General features: G+C 63.2%; 2 protein-coding genes across 9 annotated transcripts in view; one reads left to right on the forward strand and one right to left on the reverse strand.

Annotated features, from left to right (window-relative positions):
* Positions 1-590, forward strand: part of IQANK1 (IQ motif and ankyrin repeat containing 1) — a 58,362-nt gene extending 57,772 nt beyond the window's left edge. The window contains 1 exon segment of the mRNA XM_063709598.1: positions 56-590. Coding sequence (XP_063565668.1) covers positions 56-359 — 304 coding nt within the window. The 3' untranslated portion in view covers positions 360-590.
* Positions 591-675: 85 nt separating this feature from the next.
* Positions 676-26,367, reverse strand: SCRIB (scribble planar cell polarity protein). 8 transcript variants are annotated; one of them, XM_055348458.2, is made up of 38 exons: positions 25,742-26,367; positions 24,527-24,644; positions 24,344-24,422; positions 24,163-24,252; positions 23,995-24,051; positions 23,836-23,899; positions 23,555-23,629; positions 23,342-23,486; positions 22,795-22,913; positions 21,675-21,874; positions 21,435-21,601; positions 21,215-21,345; positions 21,008-21,133; positions 20,071-20,238; positions 19,132-19,542; positions 18,161-18,223; positions 17,105-17,194; positions 16,588-16,665; positions 15,318-15,641; positions 15,161-15,220; positions 14,759-15,031; positions 14,237-14,347; positions 13,838-14,131; positions 13,575-13,763; positions 5,200-5,310; positions 5,057-5,113; positions 4,817-4,891; positions 3,647-3,709; positions 3,005-3,088; positions 2,724-2,831; positions 2,456-2,615; positions 2,233-2,383; positions 1,968-2,153; positions 1,739-1,881; positions 1,625-1,662; positions 1,412-1,486; positions 1,136-1,187; positions 676-1,055 (listed from the first exon to the last, which is right to left on the reverse strand). In XM_055348458.2, the coding sequence occupies exons 1-38, from the start codon at positions 25,898-25,900 to the stop codon at positions 910-912; spliced, it is 5,040 nt and encodes a 1,679-aa protein (XP_055204433.1). In that variant the 5' UTR covers positions 25,901-26,367; the 3' UTR covers positions 676-909. The 8 variants fall into 8 exon arrangements, 7 of the variants coding, with proteins under 7 accessions (XP_055204433.1, XP_055204432.1, XP_055204434.1 ...); XM_055348457.2 differs by having other exon boundaries at positions 15,140-15,220; positions 25,742-26,366; XR_008667746.2 differs by having other exon boundaries at positions 964-1,055; positions 1,412-1,430; positions 15,140-15,220; positions 25,742-26,366.
* Positions 26,368-26,400: the final 33 nt, after the last annotated feature.

The following is a 26,400-nucleotide window of genomic DNA, read 5'->3' on the forward strand; positions in this document are numbered from 1 at the left end:
ACACCCCACCCCACCTCCCTAGCCCCACCCTGGCCTCACCAGCCTCATGGGGCAGGTATGGGAAGCCGCTGGTGTTTGACCTGCGAGAGGAAGACCTGTTCCCAGTCGTGCAGCGGCAGCTGGAGGCGGTACAGCCTGGCCTGGCGCAGGCACTGCTGAGCCGCGGCCTGCTGGAGCAGGAGAGGTACCTGTCGCTGCTGCGGCCCACGGACGGGCCTGAGTATAGCCCCACGCAGTTCCAGGAGCAGCGGCTGGAGCACTTCCGCCTCTTTTTCGTCACCAAGGTCCAGTGGCCGCCAGCTGAGCAGCTGCAGGTGCTGCTCCCAGTGCGTGTGCAGCTGCCAGGCACAGGCCTCTAGTGCTGGCCCCAGTCCCAATAAAACGTGTGCCCCGGGGCACGGTGCTGCATCTGTGCTGTGTGCATGGGGGCAGCGGTGGCGTGTGCCAGTCCAGGACTCCGGCAGTCCCGAGCCCCGGCCGGCGGACATGGGTCTGCAGGCACTTGGGGGAGGCCCTGCTGGGGATGGGCAGCCCGCCCGGCCGATCCGTGCACAGTGAGGCGCAGCGGGAGACGTGAGAGGGACGGTGAGGGTGCAGCCCTCGGAGCTCAGCCTGGCCTCGGAGGGCAGGAAGGGTCTGTGCTAGTGGGTGGGGGATGGACAGGCAGACGGGAGGTAAAATGTAGTCAACTTTATTCTCCTTAAACCACAAAATAGAGTCTTTGGTTGTACAAACATCACTAGTTACAGTCTCGCCGAGGTCTCGGCTGGGGTGGGGCAGTTAGTCACAGGCCGGAACTCCTGTGGGGTCTCTTTAAAATGCTAACACCCAGGTTAAAAGACTTGGGGCAAGGGTGGTGCTGGAGCTGGCAGGGCCCCCACCCCAAGTCTGGGGGAGGCGCCTGCTCCTCTAGGAGGGCACGGGGCCCAGGCCACGGCGCCCAGGCCTTACGGGGCGGCGGCTGCTGCACAGTGCCACATCTTCAGGGCCCACAGTGCCGGGTGAGGGCCTGCCCAGAAGCACCAGAGCCACTTCTCCATCCTCCTCCTGCGGGCCTGGAGGGCAGGGACAGGTGGGCAGTGAGCTGAGGGCAGCTGGGCTCCTGGGAGCTCACCCCAGCCCGGCCCCAACTCACCAGGGCTGGGAGATAGTTCCAGGGACCTCAACTCCTCAGCAAAGTCCGGTGACTGTGATGGGGAGAGTGTTGGTCAGGCCGGTGCCAGCCCTGCCCCAAACCACCCACGTGGACGGGTGGGCTCCCAGCCCTGAGGCCCACAGAGCCCGGCTGAAGGGGGAGGGGGGTGAAGAGGCAGGGCCACGGCAGAGCGCGGGGAGGCCCTGCGGGAGCGGATGGAGGCGGTGGCAGGCACGGACAGGGTGGCAGGCATGCAGAGGCCTGGAGGCCAGGTACCTGGATGTCATAGACAGGTCTGGAAGAAGGCAGGGCCGCAAAGGCCCTGTAGTCAAACTTCTTTCCAGACAAGGGCTTGAAAGGACAGCGTGAGGGGAGAGGCAGAGAGTGAGAGGAAAGGGGGCGGTGAGGGCCACGGGGGTGGGGGCAGGCCAGACCCCCCCGCCCCAATGCCTCGGGGGTGAAGTGAAGGCATAGCCACCGGCTCCTCACCAGGCGTCCCGGGGAGGTGCTGGTCTGGGGGCCGAGGTCTGGGGGGACAAGAAGCGGGCATTGGAAGCAGCCCATGCAGCAGGCTGACCCCCCTACCTGCCCTGACCCACAGACCTTCCACAGGGGTGGGCGACGGGGTGGGCGCAGGGGAAGGGGCCTCGGCCAGTCGCTCCAGGGGCCCCCGCGTGCCCCGGCCTTCCTGGGACCTGCTGAGGACCATCTGTGCTCGGAGAGCGTCCTGTTCCAATGACTTCATCCTGCAGAGAACAGCGGGCAGGGGTGACTTGGGGCAGGAGCGGGGACAGGCGGCAGGGCGGGGCGGGGACCCCACGCAGGGGCTTACCTGGCTGCCCTCCACAGCGCACGCTTCTCGGCCTCCAGGGCCCGGCGCTCGGCAGGGGACAGGGCACGCTCGGGTGCCGGTGGCTCCGGACTCTGCACGCGCAGCCGTTCCTGGTGGCGCCGTTCAGCTTTGGCCGTCCGCACCGGGGCGCCGCCTCCCAGGGGTGGGGGTGACGCTGGGCTCTGCCTGGGGAAGGGACAGGACGTGCTGTGGGGGGCAGGGGCACGTGGGGTGAGTAGGGGGCGTCTGGTGGGCGGGTGCTCACCTTGAGGTGGGGCTCGGGCTGGCCCAGGGTGGCTGCTCATCCTCCTGTTCCTCCTCGCCCAGCATCTCCCCGTCCAGGGCGAGCCTTGCTTCGGCCCCAGCCTCTGCTGCCTCCCGCAGCATCTGCGCTCTCTTCTGCTGTAGTTTTCTGGCTGCCAGAGGGCAGGGTGGGTCAGGCCAGGCCAGCCTAGACCCAACCCCCACCCCACTTCTGTGCCCCTCACCTTCCTCCTCCTGCATCTTCCGCAGGTCGTCAGCACCCACCAGGGACACGCGCTTAGGGGGGCCCTCGGCCTGGGGCACGCGCACCTCCAGCTCAAAGTACTTCTGCCGCTCCCGGAAGGACAGCTGCTCCGGGGAGGCTGCAGGCCCAGGCGTGGGGGGCTGGGGGGAGCGGACCTTGAGGTTTGGCTGGCATTCCTCCGAGATACTGGAGCCCCCGGGCACCCACCCCAACCACGCGCAGCAGGGAGGCATGCTGCCCCCACACACCTGGGCAGGGGCATCCTCAGGAGGGTGAGAAGTGGGCACGGCCGCGAAGGCCCTGTAGGCCTGCTTCACATTGGCGGGCAGTTCATCCGGGGAAGGCGGGGAGGGCGGCTGGGGGGTGGGGCTCTTGTGAGCTATGCTGGGGCAGCTGTCGGGGCTGCAGCTGTGTGCAACTCACCACCGGCTGTCCCCCCGCCTGTCCCCCAGCCTGCCTTTGATCCCCACCCACCATCCTGCTGGGGAAGGAGGCTCTGCCACCCCCACCCACGGGACAGAGCACTCACGGAGTGGGGACAACCTCTGCCCCTGGGGGCTGGGGAGCCCCTTGGCCAGGCCTGAGCCAGTGGCTGGATCACCCCTGGTTTTGTCTAAAAAAGGCAGGTGGGGGCGGCGGGGGCAGAGGAGAGCAGGATCAGGGGTTTAAGGCAAGGGACGGGGGTAGAGGGGGGGTGGGAGAGACAGAGAGAGAGAGACCGACCAACCTGGGTGGGGCTGACATCTTGCCTGTGAGGGACTGAGCTGGGGCTGGGTCTCATGGGTGCTGCCACCTCCACCCCCACGTGGCAGTGTGTTGGGAGGTGCCAACAGTGGGGGGGCAAGGACCCCCAGACAAAAGGCAGGCAGGGGTAAGGTGGGCTCTGGGAGGTGTTGGGCCCGAGACACTGACTGGGGTCTCAGGAGCTTGAGCCCCTCCAGGAACAGCACACTCAGGCCCCCCACCCCATCGCCAGGCAGCTCTGGCCAGGAAAGTGTCCCTGGCCTTCCTCACACTGGAGGCCCCATGGTAGCAGAGGGAAAACCAGAGTCAACAGCACCCCACGCTGGCCCCTGACCCCCCATCCCTGGAGGAGGCGTCCTGTGCACAGCTGCCATCTGTCCTGCCCTCCACCCACCATGGGGCGCACCCGTTAACTTGGGACACTCACCTGCTGGCCACTAGGGGAGCAGGGAGATTCAGCCATCTTCCCTCCAGCTGCTCCAGACGGTACCTGGAGGAGTAGGCAGTGGGTGGGGTGAGGCTGGGCAGGGCTGTGGCCCCTGACCAGGAGGGACTGGGGGGCCTGGGGCTTGCCTAAAAGCCACAGAAGCTCTTCAGTTCCCCAACCTGACTATAGCCCAAGGGATGCCCCAGACACTCGGTCAGCATGGAGGGGCTCGTCCCCGTTCCCACAGGATGCGGGGGCCTGGGCTGGGCAGCTGCTGTCTCCATGGCAGTGTGCTGGCTGGAGCTTTGCAGGAGAGATGGGAGCAGACAGGACAGCCGGAGAAGAGAGCAGGGAGGGCTCAGGGGAGGGGCCAGGGACAGAGGTGATGGTGGGGAGCCCCTACTTGTGGTGTGCAGCCCTCAGGGCTCAGTGGCGCCCTGACTGCTGCCCCCATGGCTGTGCTGTTGTTCATGAGGATGAAGGGCCTCCTTGAAGCCTCCCTCTTAGCGCTGCCCATGGCCAGAGGAGGCAGGGTCGGTACCCAAGAGCCCCCGAATGGGCTGCCTCAGACCCAGGCCCTGCCTGGCCCCTCACCACCACCCCACCGCTTGGGCAAGGGTCTGCCAGAGCCACCCCTCAGCACTCACGTTCCTGCGGAGCCCACCCCTCAGCACTCACGTTCGGTGGGGCTGGTGGGGTGCACCCTCTGGGAGGGTTATTTGTATCTCTAAGGGGAGGGATGGGCCTGCACATCCTCCTGCCTGTCCCCAGCACCCGCCCCTCCAGCTGCTCCAGCCTGTCCTCCCCTTGGTGACATGTGCCTGCCCAATCCCCCAGGAGCCTCCGCCTCCAGCTCGCACCCTCTGGGGCTGAGCAGCCCCAGCAGCAGCAGGTGAAGCTCTCGCACCGCCACTAGAGGGATGCCTTGGCCTGTGTCACCCATCCGCAGCTCAGGGTGTGTGGGTGGGGCAGCACCAACATGGCTTGGGTTGAGAATGAGGGTGATAAGCATGTGCCAGGCTGGGGCAGCCTGCAGGTCAGACGTGGCCTCCTCCCACCCCAGCCCCCGCCCAAAGGTTCCCTCCTGGATGGCCCTGGCGTTTGTCCTGGGGTGGCAGATGAACAGGACAACAGGACGGAGGTGGGGGGCACTGCACACCGGGCACTCACCCTCTGCACACTGCCAGCGCTGGGCACGGCGGCCAGGGCGCGGTAGTCCAGCTTCAGGGGCTGCAGACCCCGACCCTGGGGACAGAGTGAACACAGCACTAGCAGGGGTAGCGCCGTGGCAGCACCCGGCCAGCACAGGGCAGGAGAGGGGGTCCTGGGGGTTACTACCCAGCACCCCACAGGCAATGTGCACCCCGCTCCAGTGCCCTGATGTGAGGGGGGTGGGGCGACCACACTCACTGCGGCTTCTGTGGCCTCGGGCCCCCAGTGCAGGGTCTGTCCAGGCAGCTCCTTCTCCTGTGAGCAGAGCAGAGCAGACCCGTCAGGCACCACCGGCCTCGGGCTCCCTGGCCCTGGGGCTGCCGGCTGCAGGCACCTCTGACCTTGCCTGGGCCCTCAGGGCTCAGCTCCCGGTCGATGGAAGAGATGCTCTCCAGGCTGTTCCGGTGGCCGATGCCTGCCGCAAAGGGGTTGGCAATGACACCTGGGGACACCTGAGAAGAGGGGTGTGGGCTAAGAAGGGGGGACTGCAACCCGGGGTCCCACCTCTGGGGCAGGCTGGGGCCCCAGCCCAGAATAGTCAGCAACGGCGAACCCAGGAGCCGCGTCCCTGGGCAGGGCTGACGGCGTGGCTGAGGCAGCCTTGGAGGGCACTCTGGTGGGCCCCCCAGGACGCTGCAGCACTGTCCCCGGCCCGTCCCCATCACAGCTCACAGGGCTGCCGTGGACGTGGTCATGTCTTCACTAGGCGAGACTGTGAAGTAGCATGATGCCTGCCACTTTGCTGACTGTGTAAAGTCACCCCCAGGAAGAGCTGACAGCCACCAACATGGGGGAAGGAGGGGCGTGAGTAGCAGGCACTGGAACTGATGGGGCAGAACGGCCCCCTCGGATGGAAAGGCTGGCTCCAGACCCCGGCGTGAGTGCTGGGCAGGGATTCTGAAACAAGGGACACCATGCAGGAGGCCCGGCCAGCTCTGCACTCCCCAGAGCTCGATCACCTGTCCCAAGCCAGAGACTGGCAAGGCGGAGGGGGGCGTCTGGAAAGGAAAGGCGCTCAGATAGCTCAGGCAGGGCAGAGGGGGGCGAGGAGACAGGGCCAGGACAGGCAGGGGCTTCTGGTTGAGCACAAGATGTACTTGAATCCTGAGCCTGGGGTTAACACGGGCAGACGGAACCATGGGAAGAGCTGACTTCCAAGCCCGCGGGGGGCAATGGGACTGCTTCAAACCTCCACCCCCAGCAGCAGCCAGAAGCAGCGGAGGAGGCAGCACAGTGGACAGAGGCATTGCTCACCGCCCTCATCACAGACGGGGTCCCTGCGAAATCGAGGAGCTCTCAGTGTGGCCTCAAGGACAAACCCAGCCCTGTACTGTTGGTTAAAAACACAGCTGAAATGGTAAGTAAGGGGCAGGCAAAGAGATGCCAGGCAAACACACAGGAGGCACAGGGAGGGGCTGCTCAGGCCGGGGGAGAAAGGGTGTGAGTTCAGAGCTGTCCAGCGGCAGACGGATGCCGTCACCACAAAAGATGCTGTTTACAACGATGATACAGTCATCAACTGTAAGCGCTCAACAAGGAAGCAGCTAAACACAGAAAGCAAAGACTAGAAATGCGAGTGTCGTAAAAGCACCGTTACACGGGGAGACTTAGCTACGTCTCTTTCAGACTCACAGAACTAGCAGGACAAACAACAAACAAGGTGCCTGTCTTCTCGGTTTCTGAAATAACAAGTCAAAAAGCCACTGGGCAGGTCCAAGAGAGGCAGGGGGCCTGGCAGAGTGGGAAGCAAGGTCCTAGGCAGCCCGGCCTCTCATGTCAGAGAGAGCTGTTCAAACACAGAAAAGGCAGACCCGGGTGCTGACTCCGACAGCCACTAGGAGCTCACCCTCTTCTACTGTTCCAAGAATAACCTTGAGAATGACCGGCATACCCTCCAGCTCTGGCCCCCAGGAAGTCCTGAGATGACACCCCAAGAACGCTGGGTCCAGGGCCAGACCACAGCTTCTAAATGTCACTCTCCACTAAAAGGATCCAGTGCTCCTGAGAGAAAGGGGCGACTCCAGGGCTGGGCAGGGTATGGAGAGAAGCCCAGCACATCCTGGAGGCAGAAGGTGAGGGGCTGCTGAGAGAGGGGAGGTCGTGTCAGAATGCCTCAGGTCCTCAAGCCCCTCCTGTGGGCCAAGGCTGGGACAATTTGAGCATCAAAATAAATTACGATGGTAAAAGGCTGTCGCCCATGAAATAAAATGGAAGCTCACTTGTTAATGAAATGGACTCCCTTGTGCGCCCATGTGAACAGGTAAGCAGACACACATAAACTGGGAGAAGGGAAGGCTCGGTGGCAGGAAGCTGCCTGATGAGTATGGGAGTGGTGGGTCAGGAATGTCACCAACCACCTCGGGGCCCGCTCAGAACCATCAAGGTGCTGAGGCTCACAGGCGAAGCTGGATGAGAAACAGCCTGTTATATGCTCTCAAAGCACCTTCCACACTTGCTGATTTCAAGGGGCAGGAGTAACTGCAGGGGGAAACCTGGCTGACCCCACGGTTCAGAGCATCACCAGTGAGCCCTGGTGGTAGGCACAGAGACACGTGGTAGCTCCATAATCCCGGCCAAGATGCACACGCTGAAGCCTGTGAGGACACCAGACCCAGCATGGGGGCAATCACTGCAGGCAGGGCCTACGCCCAGCAGAAGCGTCAAGGTCAGAGAAATCAGCAAAGACAGAGGCACGCTCCGACCGAAGGAGACTAGAGGGATGCGGTGGCCAAGCCCCACAGGGACCGGGCCGTGCCCTTCCACGACGGAGCACGTCCCCGGCGCAGTGGGTGAGCCATGAATAGGGCTGAGTGTCAGAGGTTCTTTGTCCTGTTTTTGCAACTTTTCTCTAAGTTTAAAATTCATTTATGTATGTGCTTACATTTTTCAAAAAGAAACAAATGGCAGAATAAACCAAAATTAATAAAGATGGTAGTCTCGGAGCAGAGAGATGGAGGCCGGTCTTCTGAAGTGATTCTATATAACTTCAACTTTGGAACCACATGAAGATTTACACAATTAAGAAACAGATTTTTTTGGTGGCAGATGCCTGTAATCCCAGCTACTCGGGAGGCTGAGGCAGGAGAATCGCTTGAACCCAGGAGGTGGAGGTCGCAATGAGCCGAGATCGTGCCACTGCACTCCAGCTTGGGAAACAGAGTGAGACTCTGTCTCAAAAAAAAACAAAAAACAGATTTTTAAAAAGTTACCCTAAAAGCTAAAATGAGTCAGCCCAACTGTGTTATCAGCTTGGTAGCAAAACCACAGAATGATCTCAAGTGGCTGAGAACACAGGATGTGGACTGTACGTCCCAGGCAGGGTGAACCCTCAGCAAGCAGCCGCCAGGAACTCGGCCCCTCTCCACGCTCCTGCTCGCAGTTGTACCACTGGTGTCGCTGTTTTTGTTTTTTAGAGTCTGTCTTGCTCAGGCTGGACTCAAATTCCTGGGCTCAAGCGATCCTCCTGTTTCAGCCTCCTGAGTACCTGCGACTACAGGCATGTGCCACCACACTCAGTTAATTTTGAAATTAAGGAATTAAGGAGAGATTTTATGAGAAAAAGTATAAAATTACAAAAGTTAGTAAAAACCCTGCAATCTTAAATGAGTTAAATTTAACAGTACAAACTCATGATTTTTTCTCTTTCTAAAAACATCCACCTCTCAGCCTCCATCTGCTGCAGAGGCCACAGAGCAGCAAAGGCAGTGCCCGAGTCCTGAGCACGCCTGGCCCATGGTTATAGGAGCTCTACACCCAGCTCCCACCGAGAGGGGCCAGGTCCCACGGCTAGGAGCCCTACACCCAGCTCCCACCGAGAGGGGCCAGGTCCCACGGCTAGGAGCCCTACACCCAGCTCCCACCGAGAGGGGCCAGGTCCACAGCTAGGAGCCCTACACCCAGCTCCCACCGGGAGGGGCCAGGTCCACGGCTAGGAGCCCTACACCCAGCTCCCACCGAGAGGGGCCAGGTCCACGGCTAGGAGCCCTACACCCAGCTCCCACCGAGAGGGGCCAGGTCCACGGCTAGGAGCCCTACACCCAGCTCCCACCGAGAGGGGCCAGGTCCACGGCTAGGAGCCCTACACCCAGCTCCCACCGAGAGGGGCCAGGTCCCACGGCTAGGAGCCCTACACCCAGCTCCCACCGAGAGGGGCCAGGTCCCACACAAAAATGTTGGAATCCAGGGCCAGGGCAGGAAGTACAAAAAATGCCCTGTCAAAGCAGCTGGGGAATGATGGGGTCATGCCACAGGGATGCGGGGTCTCGCTGCCTGATCAAGGGACATCAAGGGAACGCTGTGTTGAAACCCATCAGGAAAATAAAGACTCATAAGTTCACGAAAACCCTAAAAACAGAAAGACCTCAGGAACCACCTTTGGAAGATTCCAGGGCCCCAGCCTGTTACTCTAAAAACTAACAAATGGAAGAACCAAGCATTTCATCTTCCTAGGTCTTTCCTGCAGGAGCTCACATCAGGACAGAAACAGAGCTAGTGATCTCTTCTTTACAGACATATCTACAGAAAAGTTAACAACCAGAGATGCAGAGGGAAAGACTGAAGGATTCTTCCTGAGAGCGTAAATCAAGGAACTGCCAAAAGAAAGGGCAGTCTCTTCTGAAGTTTAATTTTTAATGGTGATGATGACAAGGGAGAGGTGGTCCTGACCAGTAGTCAGAAGCTGGCTCTGACAAGCCCATCAACACACAGGACCCTGGTCAGCGTGACCAGGAGGAAGAGGATGCGGACAGCAGGGCCGAGGGGGAGGTGGCCGCAGAGGAGGGGCCCAGTGGGAGAGGACTTGCGTCCTCATGCCAAACACGCGGGGTAGCGGGCGGGTCCTCTCAGACAGCGCACACCCACCTAGGTTTGCGCAGGGGTCGGCGCCGACCATGGCGAGGCAGGTCGTTACTGAATCAATCCTCTCGACCCCGAGAAGCAGGCACTGCGGGTGACCCATTGTACAGACGAGGAGACTGAGGAGTAAAGTCAAGGCCCGACAGCAAGTGAGGGCCAGGCTTAGATGAAACTGTGCACGACCCCTAAAAATGCACCAGTCCTAGAAAGCAGGAGACGTAGGCTCTGACAGACAGACATGGGCCGTAGAAAGCAGGAGACGTAGGCTCTGACAGACAGACATGGGCCGTAGAAAGCAGGAGACGTAGGCTCTGACCGACAAACACGGGCCACTGCTCCAGAGTGCTAGGGACATGCAGGCAGCTCCTGAGCCAATGCCAAGATGGGCTCCCACAGTGAGAAGAAAGTTACAGAACCCAGTGGGCAAACCGATGCCCGCACGGCCAGGCAGACAAACACAGATGAGTCCAGTGGCCTGAGTTTCAGAAAAATGCAGAAGGGTCATGAATTGAAACCCCCCCCCCCACCCCATCCATGCTCTGGAGTCAGAAACACAGATGGTCCTGTGGGAGCACCGGCCTGGCTGTGCCACGTCCTCTGAGCTTTCTGTGAGAAGCCAGGAAGCCAGACATGGCGTGGACTCCTGATGTGTGAGACCCCAGCTCCTCTCTCTCAAGCCCCAAGCCCGCTGATGAAACCTCCATGGGCTGAACCAACCCTACTTAGCAGATAAGAGGACTTCAGAAAACTCAACACCCGCTTCAGATAACAATTCCTACAGGTTATAAATAGAAACAGTCCCCCCTCCATTTAAAAAATGTTGTAACAGAGTCTACAGCAAACGTCACGGTACAAGATGAAAGTCCCTCAGAGCTGAGCACAAGACAAGCCCACCTCCACAGGACCAGGGGCTCTGCGGGAGGGGACAAGGGAGAGGCCCGAAGGGGGAAGGGCGACCAGGCTTCTGCCAGGGGGTGAAGCAGATTTATAAATCCAGGTGAGGATTTATAAGAATTACTAGGAAAGCAAGAGCCACCGGGGGACACCCTAGAGAAAAACTCGACATAAAGATAACCCTAAGGCTGGGCGCAGGGCTCACGCCTGGAAGCCTAGCACTTTGGGAGGTCAAAGCAGGCAGGTCACTTGAGCCCAGGAGCTCAAGACCAGCCTAGGCAACATGACAAAACCCCGTTTCTACAGAAAACTTTAAAACAATGAGCCAGGTGTGGTGGCGCAGCTGTAGTCCCAGCTACTTGGGAGGCTGAGGTGGGAGGATCACTTGAGCCCGGCAGGTTGAGCCTGCGGCGTGCAGCGACTGCGCCACTACTCCAGCCTGGGTGACAGAGTGAGACCCTTTCTCAAAATATGTACATACATACACGTATGTGAAATCCCAGAATTCCAGTCGGTTTTTGCACAGAACTTGGCAGGTTCATTTGTAAGAGAAAACACATGACAACAGAAACTTTTCAAGACAGGAAAAAGGAGTGGGTGACTTCGCCGATTAGGATTAGGCATGAAACCTGCTACAAAGCGAGGGATTTAAACGCGTGGCATTGGCCCAGAAGTAGCTCACAACTCACTGGGACCAAGTCCAGAACAGGGCTCGGAGCCTACAGGAACTGAACACAATGAGGCCACATTTCCCCCAAATCACTGGGGAAGCGACAGACTATTCAGTCGATACTGTGGGGACAGCTATGCATCCAGTTACTTGCAAAGCAATTCCAGGGCTGGGCATGGGGACATGGCTTGAGCGCGGGAGGCGGAGGCTGCAGTGAGCTGTGATTGTGTCACCACACTACAGCCTAGGCGACAAGCGAGACCTCGTCAAAGCAATTCCAGGTGGACCACGGAGCTATGTGTTGTTTAAACTTCCAGAAATACTAGAAGAAAACATGACAATGTTTTTGTAACCTTGCAGTAGGGAAGATCTTCCCAAGGAAAAAACCAGAATCCAGAAGTCATAAAGGACTCAGAAGACTTAATTTAAAAATTTAGATTTTTGTAACTCAAAAGATCCCATTTTTTTAAAGGAAAAGATAAGCAACCGCTGCAGAAAAACACACTTGTACCCACAGAACAAAGATGAGCAACCAGGGTGCTGGACGGGAGCCAGGGTGACAACGGAGGGCAAGGGCAGTGCTGGGGCGGACAGCAAGCCCCCGGGAAGACGGAAGGACATGGGAAAGAGGTAGTGGTGACGGGGAAGGGGAGCTGGATGGCAGCTCTCAGCCCCACTGCTCGGGACCCCTGGCTTGCCCGACGCGGCAGAAATGGTATCTGCCCCCAACACCAGGGAGGGTGTGGAGGTGGCTCTGTCCGTGGCTGGCCAGAGTGTGAGGTCTGAGACCCCTGCCCCTCCTATACCAACATGTCACGGCAGGCTCGTGGGGGACCCGGCCAGATGCAAAGACAACCTGTGGCCGACAGCAGCGCCGCATGGCGGCTACAGACATGGCACTAGCCCTGCCTTCTGCATACCTAGCTCTTCCCTGAGGGAGCTCGCTCCCTCTCTAATAAAAACTTCATGAGTAAATATATCGAATGAAATGTGTTTAGATACACATTTAAAATAATAAAAGGCAAGGCCCTCTCTGAGAACCAGATGGTCCAGGGCTCGAGTCCTCAGATAAATCCTTCCCCAGAAACAACCAGGACTCCCTCAAGGACAGGAGGGGAGGTGGGTGAGGGCCGGCCCGGGGCCAACCCCAAGCTCAACGTCCAGCTGTGGAGCAAAAACAACGAATGCAGACCCACTTCCCGCCAGGGGGCCCCCACGCTGGCTGTGGGTCAGGACACTCTGTGACTGTCAGCCTGGCAGAAAGCCACCATCCCAGAGATCCCTTGCAAGACAGAACCAATGTGAGGGGCCGCCCCATCCCAGAGGCTGTTACAGAGAGGAAGCCATGTGTGTGCCGGTGGGGAGTGGTGACAGCCACCTGCCCCCTGTGGACCTGTGTGACCAGCAGGGACACCCTCTGGGAGGAGCAGATGGCCCCGCCAGGTGAAGGCCCAGGCATCCACCCAGCTTCAGCCGTGGGCGCTGGCCCTCCCGGGACCCACCCTCTTGTGGCCCTGCAGCCCACTCCAGTGGGAAGCCAGCCTGCACGCCCTGGCGCCAGTGAAGAACCCCTGGAAACTGCTGAGGCCTGCTGCAGGGCCCCTGGGATGGCATGGGGAAGAAGACGGAAGGGAGATGGGAGCCCCCTGAGACAGGCCAGGCTTGTCTAGGATCCAGGCCGTGCTGGTGGGGAGGACTCCTGGGGCCCCACCTCGCATCCCAACTCCCCGTCTGGGCTTCTGCTCTGGAGTCCAGGAAGGGACGGACCAGCAGTTGGGCAGGAGATCTTGGGTAGGGAGTTCTCTGTTGGGGGGTCACCAGAGGGGCTCCCTGGAGTCAGGCATGGCCCAGGGATGGGCTGAGAGGAGCAAGGTGCCACTAGGCACAGGAGCGGGGACCCTCAGCGTCCCAAGGCATCTGCCTGGCTGGTTGGGCAGGGCTTGGAGCCATCCCTTAGCAGCCTGATGGGACTCTGCAGGAGTCGCCACTGCTCAGCTTCTTTTAGGACCAGACCACGTAGTGCGTCCCAAACACACGCCCCTCCCGCCATCCGTTCACGTGCCTCATCCTACTTGGACTGGGCCTCTGGACAGCTCGATGAGCCGGATCTCAGCAGAAAGGGAAGGCAGGGCCCTCCACCCACAGCTCCCCACCCCTCACGGCTGATGCAGAGCCGCAGAGCACCTCCCAGACCCAGAGGCACAGAGGACCCGTCGCCTGCCCCGAGAGGTGTCAGCGGCTCACAACACCTTGGGCTGGGCCAGAGGGAGGCCCGGTCCCCGGGGCGGGATCGCTAACCTCCAGGGCTGCGGCGGTGCTGGCCTCGAAGCCGTCACAGACCAGCACGGTGAGGGTGTCGCCCACACTGCGGAGCAGCTGCACCGCCTCGCCATGCGTCAGGCCCAGCAGGCTCTGCTGGTTCACCTCCAACAGCCGCAAACCCACACGCAGCCGACCGTCGCGCCCGGCTGCCCCCGTGGGGCTCACCTGTGGGGAGACGTGGTATGGGAGAGACCTGTTGGGGGGTGGGACCCAGGGCGGGCTGGGGTGGGGGGGCTCACCTTGGAGATGAAGATGCCCTCGTCTGTGGGGTCGCGGGGGTTGCCAGCGTGGCCCCTGGCACCCCCGCGGATGCTGATGCCCAGCCTCTCCCCAGGTGCCTTCTGGATGCACAGTTCCCGTAGGCCCGGGGGTGCCGGGTCCCTCCGCACCAGCAGCGACAGCTCCAGGCAGGGCCGGAGCAGGGCACTGACTGCTTCTTGGTGCGTGGCATCCCGCACGTCTTGCCCGTTCACTGCCAGGATGCGGTCCCCAACCCGCAGGCCGCTGCGAGCGGCCAGGCCCCGCGGGAGCACCTGTCAGGGAGGAGGGTGGCAGCTGGTGGCTGAGGCCGCGCTGACCTGCGCTGGTACCTGGGATGGGTGCGCCTCTCACAGAACCGCCTGGATGGGCCGCCCTACCTTGGAGATGAACACACCAGGCTCCTGGACACCAAACGGGTGGCTGGAATGGTCGGAGCCTCCGACAATGCTAAGCCCCAGAGGGCCCCCAGCTCTTGGCAGACGGATCTCCTGGGGATTTAGGGCGGGACAAGGACAGGCCTCGGTCAGGACAGGGAAAGGGTGTGGGAGGGCTCCCAAGAGTCCGTCCCGGTCCTTGGGGATGGCGGGCGGGGGCTGCCCTAATGCCCACAGGGATTTCTGCCCCACCAGTGTTCTGCTGCCCAGGCAGGCACACAGCGTGAGGACAATATCCTTGCTGACTGTGGCCATGTGGCCAGCCAGGAGACTGTGTCAAGGGAACCATACTGAGGAGTCTGGCTGTGGGGCAGAGCCCCAGCCTCAAGGGGCTGCAGGGGAAAGGGCGAGCAGGCCGGCTTCCCACCTGGAGTGGGCTGCAAGGCCATAAGAGAGCAGGTCCTGGGAAGGCCAGTGCCCACGGCTGAAGCTGGGTGGGTGCCTGGGTGGGGGCTTGTGTCTCACCTCCACTGGGTATGGCCCTTCCAAGGCGGCGGCCAGCAGGCTGGGGGCCAGGCTCGGCAACCCAGGCTCCCCGGGGGTGGCAGTGGTTATGCTGGTGGTGGTGGTGCTGGTGGTGGCAACAGCAGCGGTGGGGGGTGAGGAATGTGGCAGAGGGCTGGGAGGAAGAGGGCCCCCAGCCTCCCGCTCCAACAGCAGGGCGATGGTGGGGGAGGCAGCGGTCAGCAGGGAGACGGCGTGGTCATGCCTGGCCTCAGTCACGTCCACTCCATTAATCTGTGAGAGCGCGCCCGAATCAGGGAGGCCCAAAGGCAGGAGGGGACAGAGGGCGCGGGGCGGGGCAGGGGGCACGGGTGGGTGGGGCGGGGCCCCATCCCCACTCACAGAGAGGACGCGGTCGCCAACCTGCAGTGTGCCCGCGCGGTGAGCAGCACCGCCCTCGGCAATGCGGGAGACAAAGATGCCCTGCAGGAGAGGGTGAAGGAGGCAGGGCTGCCGGTGAGGCTGGAGTGCGGCTGTCAGCTCTAGAGCAGCCCTCCCCGGCCCTGGGCCCCAGCCTCACCGCATCACCAGCCCTGTAGGGTGTGGAGCCTTTCCCACCAGCAATGCTGAAGCCCAGCCCCCTCTCGCTGCGTGCCAGGCAGGCCACGTGGCGCTGACGGAGGGGCCCGGGGCTCTCAGGCGGGAGCAGGGGCAGGCGCAGCCCCCCTCCCCGCCGCTCTCGGGGGCTGTAATCATCCTCAGGCCGCAGAGGCGTGATGGTGACCGCGTTCTCAGGCTCCACCATGCGCTCCCGCCACACTCGCATCTGCACGGCAGTGCCGGCCCCCCGGAGTGCCTCCACGGCCTCGTGGTGCTCGGCGCCCTGCAGAGCCACACCGTTCACCTGCGGGCCAGAGACCACGTGCGTGTCAGGACCCAGTGCAGCCACTGACAGCCACGTGCTGGGGGCTCCACACGCTCCCTCCAGGATGGGGAGACTGAGGCACAGGGCGAGGGGAAAGGCCCCAGGCGCTGACATCACCTGAGACCTTTAGCCACAAGGTTCCTCATGGGCACCGACCCCTCCCCTACCAGGTCCTCTGAAACCCGGTGTGGGAAGCCCTAGGGCAAGCAGATGCCCCCACGGCCAGGCCACATATGGCCCCGCTCCTGGATACCTCCGGCCCATCTGCGCAGCCCAACACACACCTAAGGTCGCTGGGTTACTGACCCACACCCCCACCCCAGCACCCAGGAACAGCAGTTCCCACGCAAAGGTTAGGAGGAGAGCTGAGCACAGACGCAGCATATGAGCCCTGGGCAGACGCCTCCTGGCTGGGCTTCAGGGCCCTCACCTGCCCTCAGTGTGTCCCTACAAGAAGGGCGCATGCCTCTTCAGAGCCCCCGGATGCCCGTGCCCCGGCTGAACAGCTAGGTGTCCAGGTGGGGGCTCCAGGGCTCCCATACAGGGTCCAAACCCCACCAGACCTGCCAGTAGCCTGACCCCTCTCAGTCGGCCCAGGAGCGGCCCCTCCTGGAGAGGCCACTGTGCCAGGTGCAGCTGCTGCCCTACCCACTGGTAGAAAAACACACCTGTACCCACAGAACAAAGACGAGCAATCAGGGCGCTGGATGGGAGCCAGGGTGACAACGGAAAGCCCAGGTGGCTCTTGCCCAGGTGATTCTCTCCTGGGGTTTACAGGTTCCGTGGCTTCACCCGGAAGTCTGGGTGTCCTGTGCTTGGAACTCTTGGGGAGGCCGGGAGAAGGCAGCCAAGCACCCTAATACCAGGGACCATGTACCTCCAGAGGGCACAGCTGCCACTCGGGGCGGAGAGGTTGCCGACTCACCTCCAGGAGCTTGTCACCCACACGGACTCCAGCCCGGGCCGCAGGACCTTCCTCGGACACCCGAGAGATGAATATGCCCTAGGGCACAGACACGAGCTTGGCAGGGGCCAGGGAGACGGGCCCGCATTCCTGCTCCTTCTGCAGAAGACCCAGGAGGGGAAGACCCACTCCCAGCAGCCCCTAGCCCTGGCCAGCAGGAGGACTGAGCTCTGGCCACTGTGGGATCCTGAGTGCCAGAGGGTTAGAAGGAGCAGGTCAGCCCCGAGAAAGGGCTCGTGGCCCCAGGCCTGGTGCACAGGCACCCGGTGAGAGGAGGAGGGCTGCGATGGGAAGACAGACCCAGGCACCCTCAGGTTGCTCTTGGACTTCGGGATCCCACAACAGTTGGTGCCTTGGGCCCAGCCCGTGTCCCCAGAGCGTGTGAGTGTTCTCAGGGCAAGGGGCCTGTGTGCCATCAGTGTGAACTGTGGTGGGGCAGGCCAGTGGCAGCAGAAAGGCCCTCCTAGGCAGTGCTCACCTCGTCGTCCCCCTTATAGGGTGTGGAGCCCTTGCCGCCCGCAATGCTGATGCCCAGGCCCCCAGTCTGCCGCAGGATGGTGAGGGTCAGCTGGAAACAGAACAGACAGGATGTCTAGGAAGGGCCGCAGTGGGGCTGCCTGTGCTCTCTGCAGGAGAACCCACCAGCACGCAGACGCCATTTCTGGCTTTTCCCTGGGCAGCTGAATGGGGCCTCATGCCACTCACCGGCCAGGGCCAGCCCAGACACCAGCTGGAGAAGCCCCGAGACCCCAGCAGGAGGGCACTGCTCTGCAGAGCGTGGTGGGCTGGGGCTTGCCCACCTCCGGGTGATGGCGGCCTGAGGCCCCCCTGCCACCCTCGAGCGAGGACTGCGCTGCCTCTGCAGGCAGGTAAGGCTCAGAGCACCACAGGCGGCTGATGGGAGCTGGACCAGCCTCTCCGCTCACCCCTGCCAAGACGGGCTGCCCCAGGCAGGAGGTGTCCTGATCCTGCAGCCCAGCTGGATCTGAGAGCTCTTTTGGGAGGGATCTGCGCTCAAGCAATAGGGGCGGGGAGAGGCGTGAGCCCGCAGCCCGGGAAGCAGGGCCAGCAGCGGCCCGGCCAGAGTGCAGGGGAGAGGCGTGAGCCCGCAGCCCGGGAAGCAGGGCCAGCAGCGGCCCGGCCAGAGTGCAGGGGAGAGGCGTGAGCCCGCAGCCCGGGAAGCAGGGCCAGCAGCGGCCCGGCCAGAGTGCAGGGGAGAGGCGTGAGCCCGCAGCCCGGGAAGCAGGGCCAGCAGCGGCCCGGCCAGAGTGCAGGGGAGAGGTGTGAGCCCGCAGCCCGGGAAGCAGGGCCAGCAGCGGCCCGGCCAGAGTGCAGGGGAGAGGCGTGAGCCCACAGCCCGGGAAGCAGGGCCAGCAGCGGCCCGGCCAGAGTGCAGGGGAGAGGCGTGAGCCCGCAGCCCGGGAAGCAGGGCCAGCAGCGGCCCGGCCAGAGTGCAGGGGAGAGGCGTGAGCCCGCAGCCCGGGAAGCAGGGCCAGCAGCGGCCCGGCCAGAGTGCAGAGCGGGCAGTACAGACCTCTTCCTCCTCAACGCGAGCAGGCTCTATCAGCAGGTTATTGGCCTGGTCAAACGACACCCCCTGTTAGGACAGGACCAGTGAGGCGTGCAGGTTAGCCACCGCCAAGACCACCACCACTGCCTCACCCAGCCCCCGCCACGAGCGGAAAGGACAGAGACCACAGCAAGCTCCCTCGACTGCCCTGGCACGGGCGCCTCCATCCTGGAGGCGTGAGTGACACCACACACCTGGGGACAAGCAGGGCTCCAGAGCTGAGCGGAGTCCCACCCGGCTGTCCCTGCTGTGGCCCCTCCGGGCCCCCTCAGCTATCATGCCACTGGCCCAGACTCAGGGTCGGAGTGTCATCAAGGGCAGGGATAGTGAGACCCAGGGACTCCCCCTGGAATCTGAGTTTGCCCAGAGAGCAGGTGAGACCCTTTGTGACCCATGGAGAGGAGACTTGAGGGCCAGGGAGGGACACACTGGTGCCCCGAAGGCCTGTGTGGCACCTCAGGAGGGCCCGACAAGGCAGAAAAGAGCCGTCAGGGCCTCGGGCCTGCAGTGCCCAACACAGAGAGGATCCCAGGAGAGCCCAGTGATCTTGGGAGAGGAACAGACCCTGCCCTGGGACCACGACATGTGCAGACAGGCCCTGGAGACCCACAAAGAGTGGGCAGCCATGCTTGGCTTCTGTGAACTCTGTGCCCGCCAGCAGGTCGGGCAAATACTGGCCAGCAGAGCTGCCTCTGGCACTGAGACCAACGCCAGGGCAGGCCTGGGCCCCAAGCACGGACTGAGACCAATGCCAAGGCAGGCCCGGGGTCTGGTGAGAGTGGCCGCGATGCCGACTGTGGAGCACACGTGTCCACCACCTTCTCCGGGTGGCCAGGGGCCAGCGGGTCAGGCCTCGGCCCTGCTCCTGCCGCAGCCCTGGGTGCCCAGGAGGGCCAGGGGAATCTGGGTCAGGCAGGGGTGAGGCTGACACCAACCTTGACAGAGGGCGCAGAAACCACGGCCCCCTCCTTGTCCTCCTCCTCAGTGCTGGCCTCTTCCTCTTCAGCCCTGTTTTCCTCCTCCTCCTCTTCCTCCTCCTCCCGAGGACTACCCTCTTCCTCCTCCTCCTCCTGGGCCCGAGGAGCCCAGGGTGCGTGGGGGCCATTGTGCCAGCCCCCGGGAGCCACAGGGCCCTCCCCGTCAGGCTGCATGCCCTGCAGCAGAGCCACAACGGCCTCGGGCCGGGGCAGCTTGGAGATCTTGAAGTGCTTTTTGTAGTGAGGCGTGTCCTTGCGGATGAGCCGCTGCCTCCCGCCTGGCAGGGTCCAGGGGGCCTCAGGCTGCCCCTCCTCGATCTCCCTGTCATCCCCGGGCAGCAGTGCGTCCTCTGCGAAATGCACCGTGGGCTGTGCAGACAGAAGGGTGAGGGTGGCCCCAGCTCTGTGGCTGTGCTTCCACAGGAAGACCCTGCTAAGCAGTGTGGCCACAGACAGGGGCTCCGAAAGCCTCCCTGCCACACAAAGACTCAGCGCTAACTACCCAGTGAGGAGCGCGTGTCTCAGCCCTGAGAAAAGCTGAGGGCCAGGGGCTCATCCTGGAGACACGCAGCGCCCCAGGTGGAAACGAACGGGTGTGCCAAGGCCTCACACCAGGGAGCCCACAGGGGGTCAGAAGAGAGTCCAGGGTGGGGGTGGGCTCTGTGAGCCCAGCCGTCATGGGAGACCTTCACCCCACCTAGGGAGGCAGCTCTCCAGGGCACCCCCAGCAGCACGGCCCTGCACCACCCACAGCCACTCTGTACAGGGCAGCTCCCCGAAGCATCAGCAGGGCCCAGCCACTGCCTGCACCAAAACCGATCCCAGCTGAGGCCCTGCAGGGGAGGCAGCCCCCACCCAGCAGGCCCAGCCTCCTGCCTCCTTCCTGCCAATCCACACCTCCTCGTAGTCCTCTTCGGCATCTTCCTCCCCGCCAGCAGTCGTGGCTTCCTGCTGGTTCCCACCCTGTGCCTCAGCCGATGGGCCCTCGGGCTCAGCCTCAGAGACTGTGCTGGCAGACGGGCGAGAGTCTTCACTCAGGCCAGACTCGGCACTCAGCCGCTTCTCCTGTGGTGGGAAGGTGGGAAGTGGGGTCAGGCTTCGACGGAGCTCCCGACTCACAGGCTGGCCACCTGGGATGCCCCCCACGTGGCAGGCCTTCCCTGAGCTTCCCACTGCCCCAACCAGGCACCGTTAACAGGCTCACACCCTCGCAGCTGCTCCCTGTCCCAGCCTGCAAGGAAGCCACACGCCTCCAAAGCCTAGGGTGGACAAAGCCATGGTTCCACAGCCCAGCCCCAAGGAAAGCCTTTCCTAAAACAAACAAGGACCACACAAGTTCCCAGGAAAATCCCAGCGTGATATGAACCTCCTCCCCTCCCATGCACGGCCCCACACACCCTACCCCAGCCCAGATCACTGGTTCTGCTGCACCCAAAAACCCACAGCACGCATGTCACAGCTCTGAGTGAGAACAGTCAGGCCTGCTCTGTCCCAGTCCCAAACCCCTTCCCAGGTGCCGAGGACACCCACGGCAGTTCCACCAGAGACCCTACCCCACAACCAAACCCCATTCCCTGTGCTCCCAGGCACACCCACCACTGGTTCTCCCCATACTCCAGCCCCACAGACCCGCCCTGCACGACCCGCACGTCCACCCTGGCACCCTTCACACAGCTGGCCCTGCAGCTCCATGTCCCTGAACCCTGTCACCAGCCTCATCTCCTGCTCCTTCTCTGTGCTGCCCTGGCCCTCACAGCCCCACTCCCAGGATGGACCGGACCACCACAGCTCCCGAGGGCAGCGGCCCGCCAGGTTGCCATGGCTCCATGCCCACCTCCTCCGCAGGCAAGGGCGACCCAGAGTCTGGCTGGCAAGGGCAGGCCTCGCTCCGCCGCCCCTCGATGCTCCTCTTCATCACCTTGAGCTCGCTGGGGTGAGGTGTGGCCCGGCGCTGTAGGCCCTGTGGTGGGGACAAGGATGAGCAGCAGCCACACGGCAGGGGTCAGGCAGAGGTTCGCCCCCCAGATCCCCACCCTCATACCCGCTTCTCAGCTGCAGCTTCCTCAGCGTCCTCATCACCTGTGGGGGCCTCCAGGAACTGGATGACGCTGACGCGGCTCGGCGGGGCATCGCTCCAGGTCTCCGAGAGGCTCCCCTGCTGCCCAGCATCCTCTGCAGCAGGTGAGCGTCAGGACCCAGGCTAGTCCCCAAGCCCTGCCTGAGAGCCACCCCGTGCTAAGCACCAGTTGCCAACAACCTACCGAGGCTGGGTGGGGGCTGCTGGGGCAGCAAGTAGCAGGTGAGCACCTTCTCGCCGGTCCTGGCATCATCCTCCGTCTGGAACCGGAGCATGGGCTGCGCCTGGTTCTCTGCCAGCCACAGGGCCTTGAGATTGAGGTGGGTGAGCGCGAACGGCAGACTCTGCAGGCTGCGGGCCGGGCGGGCACAGTCAGCAGGTGTTGGGGCCACGGTTGGGCCCGCGGGGCAAGGCTGGCACTCACCGGTTCCCCGCCACGTCCAGCACGTGCAGCTCTGCCGTGTGGGCCAGCTCTGGTGGCAGGACGGCCAGGCGGTTGTCCCTCAAGGAGAGGACGCTGAGTGCCACACAGCCCCCGATCTCGGGCGGCAGTGCCTCGAGGTGGTTCCGGTCCACGTTGAGGTTGGTCAGCTTAGTCAGCTTTCCCAGGGAGCGGGGCAGGGCCTGGCCAGGAAGAAGAGGTCAGAGGACGCTAGGGGCTTGCTGGGGGTGGGAAGGAGATGACAGCCCCTGGCAGGAGGGCACAGACACCCCAGGCCAGCTCCAGTCAGGGTCACTCACAGCCCTTGGATACTGGGACAAGGACCTGACCACAGAAGCTGTCTCCACCCCACTCCGTGCCCTCTGCTCCCCAAGCTCTGCCCACTGCCCTCAGCCTTCAGTCCCCACCACCAAAACACCCCACCAGGTCATCCCTGACCCTCTCCCATGGGTGCCCTGGACTGACCTGCGAGGCTGCGCCCTGTGAGCCTGTCTGGTGCCCCACTGGTCTGCCCTGTCATCCCTAGGGCTCCCCAGGCCCCCAGTTCCAGCCTGCCTGCTCAGGGCCAGCCCCTTCCCAGGGCCCTGAACCCCAGAGTCCCTTTCTCCATCTCCCTAGTGAGGAACCCCCCCGGAAACTCCCATGAACACCCTCCCCACGGCTAGCTCCTGTTTCCCAGCCTGGGGATGGGGACAGCAACACCACCGTCCCGAACCGTGGCCTGGGGCCTCAGCTTGCCCTGCTTTGTGAGGGGCAGGCAGACGCCCCTGGGGAGCAGCCTGCTCTCCATCTGTCTTCCCTACAGACAAATAAGTTCCCATTACTGCCTCTTCTGTAACCATTCCCCAGTGTTACAACATACACCGATAAACACGAGACCTAGATTCTTCACGGTAAACGGCAAAAGCCCCTGCCCTGGCCTCACTGCCCCGCCTGACCTCCAGCCAGCACGCTCCCCCTCTGACAAGAGAAGGGCCCTTCCTGAGTGGCTCCACGTCAGGCTGCCACCAGCACCCCTCAGCAGCACACACAGGCTGATGCCCTGCCCTTGTTCCGCACCCCCGACGGCCCCATCCTTTCTGCCTCCCGAGCCAGACCCTACCATCAGCAGGTTCTCCGTGAGGATCAGCTCAGAGAGGTTCTCACAGTCCCCGATGGCCTCAGTCACCTCGCACAGCCGATTCTGGTCTACTTTTAGGATGGATAGCTGCTTCAGCTGACCTGGCGTCAGGGAGACAGGGGGACAAGGCTGAGCATGGTCCCCAGACGTGCCTTACCCACCTGGCCAGAAGCACCCTCAAGGCAGATAGCAAGGCCCCCAGCCCCTCTTGCCGCCGCCGTACTTCGGGAGGACCCTACCTACCTTGCCCCCACAAGCCTGACCCAACCTCCTTCGAGAAAACACCAGGCCCCAGTGGCACTGCCCTTCTGCCCTCACAGGCTCCACCGCCCCCTCCAGCACCACCAGCTGCCTCCTCAGCCTTCTGGGCTGCCCCAGGGTCCCACCTCCCCTCCCCAGGGACAGCTCCCAGAGCCTGGGCACACTCAGGATCCTCCCGTGTTCCACACCACACACAGCCCTGATGCCCCACGCTCCTTCCAGGGCCAGGCTCCGTGTGCCCCACCCAGGCACCCCCAGGCACACTAACCGATGCCGTCGGGCAGCCTCCGCAGCAGGTTCTGGGACAGCAGCAGGTCAGTGAGCAGCACCAGCCCGCCGAGCTCAGCAGGCAGCTCCTCCAGCCGGTTTTCCGACACGTCCAGGCACACCAGGCGCCGCAGGTTCCCGAGCTCCTGCAGGTGGGCAGAAGGTTAGAGCGCGGATGGGCACGAAGCAGGGGGCCAGCCCCACCCTGACTCACCGGGGGCAGTGCTGACAGCTGGTTCCGGTCAAGCCACAGCTCCCGAAGATTGGGCAGAGCCCCCAGAGTGTCTGGCTGCAAAAAGGAACAGAGAGAATAGTAACTATGGGGCAAAGCCTCCTACTGCGCCATGCCCAAGAGACTATACGCCCCCACACCCAGCTCCCACCCGCCTGCCCTCCCGAGGTGCCCCTTGCTGTCGGATCTGCTCGCTGTCCCCTTCTTTGCCCTTGCTTCCGTGGCCCGCCCTCCGGTCTCTGCCCTGTCAGGCCTCCCCGCACCAGCACTTCCAGATCGTTGCCTCCCAGATCCAGCTGTTCCAGCTTGACCAGAAATGACAGGGACCTGCAGAGGAAGCAGGGTGGAGGTGTGGCCACGCAGCCCTGGTCCCTAGGCTGTGGCCCTGCCCTGGCTGTTAGGAGAATGCCCGTCACACTCACGCTGGCAGGGACTTGAGCAGGTTCTCCCGGAGCTCCAGGGTCACCAGGTTGGCGAGGCTGAAAGAGAGACCAGGCGCTGGGGCAAGAGGAAGGAAAGCAGTGGCAGCAGGGGCAGGGCCAATCCAAGTCCCCCACCCCACCCTAGCTCCACCTGAGAAAGGCACTCACTTGCCCACGTCCCCGGGCAGTGCCTGCAGAGACACATCATTCAGGGCCAGGTGAGCCAGGCTGCGCAGCTGAGTGAAGCCATCAGGGAGCCTGGATGGGAGGAAGCAGAGGCCCTCGGATGACCAGTCCAGGGCTGTGGGACCCATAGCCCCTACCGACCCCAACACAGGCTGCCACCCACCTGGAGAGGGGGTTCCCGCTGAAGTCCGCGATCTCCAGAGCCTTGCAGAACTTGATGCTCTCCGGGATCTCAGGGATATCTGTCACAGAGTGTCACAGTGGACAGATGCCATGGCCTGCAGGACGGCTGCAGCCCCAGCAGACACTCCCCAGACTCCACCCAGCCCCTGCCCAGGCTCCCCACCGTTCCGGGACACATCCAGCTCCACCAGCTGCATGAAGTTGGCCACCTCGGGAGGCAACCGCTGGATCTCGTTGTCGCTCAGGCCCAGCTTGCGCAAGTTCAGCAGCCGGAAAAAAGGCTGTGGGCAGGGAGGACACGGACTCTGTGGCAGAGACCACTCCAGAGCAGAGAAGAGCTCCTGGACGCGTGAGTGTCACAAGTCAAGGGTCCCTAGGCCTCTGCCTGCTCCAGGTCACACCGGGTCCTGGGGTCTAACCACGACACCCCACTTGTGGCAAGAAAAGCAAAGAAACACACAGTGCACACGCCCACTGTGGCTGCCTTCCTCTACTCTTCACACCAGCCTCCACTCTGAGAAGACACCTGCTGGCGACCAGACAAAGCCCCAATCCCCCGCCCTGTGTCTTACCTCAGGGCCCACCCAGCCCCCGAACCACTTCTGCCACCCTCCAGGGGCCCACACTGGCCTCTGCTACCGCATCCCGACAAGTCTGGCTTGGTTCTGCGGCAAGAACTCAGTAAATGCTCCCCACAAAAACAGAGTACCACAGGCACAGTGCTATGCGCGAAGCCTGCAGGTGACCACAGAGGACCGAGCTGTCGCTACCACGGCCAGAACAGGGTCACATTCTTTGGGACACCCAACCCCTAGGTATTGATCACTCAGCACCCCATCTCCAGAAATGAGATACTTCTTAATCTGCTTTCTTCAGCCTCCTTTCTTGGAGCAGTCTTAGGAGAGCAGCTGACCACGAGAAGCAAGGGCAAAGAAAGGGGGACAGGGAACAGATCCGAGAGCAAAGGGTACATCAGGAGGGCTCCCCCACTCACCCCTGCACCCAGCAAGAAAAGGAGAGGAGGTCTGGACCCCACCTCCAGAGCGGCCCAACAGGCTAGCACTCATCAGCCACCTGAATCCACGTTCCACCCTAACCCCATCGACCTCCCTGAATCCCCACGGGTTTCACTATGAGGCTCCGCCTCCAGGCTCGGTGACAATCGCTATCCCCAGGCAAGCACCTGATGACCGCTGCCACCTGCGCCAGCCAGGGCGGCTGGGAGAGGAGGGTGGGGCTGGCTGGGGTGGGGACCTGGCCAGTGCAAACCAGCAGGGCCGGCTGGAGGCTGCGGTGGCTCGCCCGGGCAGATTCTGCCGCCGGGGGAATCAGGGGCTGGGGGCGCGCCTCTGGGCGGCAGGTGCGGGCGGCCGCTCACCTTGGGCAGCTCGCGCAGCTGGTTGGCGTCGAGCAGCAGCTCCTCCAGGCTGCGGCTGTAGCGGTAGATCTCCTCGGGCACGGCCTGCAGCGAACAGTGCCGCTTGTCCACCGACTCCACGTGCCGGTTGCAGCGCCACAGCGGGATGCACTTGAGCATGGTGCGGGTGGGCGGCGCGGGCTCCGGCGGCGGCGCTCGGCGGGCTCGGGGCCGGGGGGCGGGGCTCAGTCCGCATGGGCGCCGCGCATGGGGAGGGGGCGCAGGCAGGGGGCGGGACGCCCGAGACTGGACGGGGACGCGGCCGCGGCCGGCGCTGGGCCCGGCCCGCGCTCGGAACGCGCGGAACGCTCGGACTGCGGGCCTGGGCAGGGGGCGCGGCCCGGCGGGTCTCAGACTCTTAGGAAGCGCGGGGAGCGGCGGCGGCGGCTCCGCATCCCGCTTGGTCCTGCTCAGCTCGTCCCGCCCGCTCGTCCGCCCGCTGTGCCGCACCGGAACCGCCGCTGCCCGCCGGACTGCCCCGCCGACACCCACCCGGCCGCCGCGCAGCCCGTCGGGAAGCCGAGTCCGGCCCTCGCCGCCTAGCACGCCCGGACTGCGGCCCCCAGAAGGCCCCGCGGGCCGCCGCCTCTGAGGACCCGTAGCGGCACCGCGCAAAGCGT

This window comes from Gorilla gorilla, chromosome 7 (assembly GCF_029281585.2).
Source record: "Gorilla gorilla gorilla isolate KB3781 chromosome 7, NHGRI_mGorGor1-v2.1_pri, whole genome shotgun sequence".
Lineage (NCBI taxonomy): Eukaryota > Metazoa > Chordata > Mammalia > Primates > Hominidae > Gorilla > Gorilla gorilla.

What these genes read in the sequence shown, in the direction of transcription:
- SCRIB (XM_055348457.2), bottom strand. Translation starts at nt 25,900, where the DNA reads ATGCTCAAGTGCATCCCGCTGTGGCGCTGCAACCGGCACGTGGAGTCG. An exon ending in GCACCGCCGCAGCCCTGGAG is followed by an intron (nt 5,311 to 13,574) that starts GTTAGCGATCCC and finishes CCCTCTTCTCAG; the next exon opens with GTGTCCCCAGGTGTCATTGC. An exon ending in GGAACTATCTCCCAGCCCTG is followed by an intron (nt 1,056 to 1,135) that starts GTGAGTTGGGGC and finishes CCTGCCCTCCAG; the next exon opens with GCCCGCAGGAGGAGGATGGA.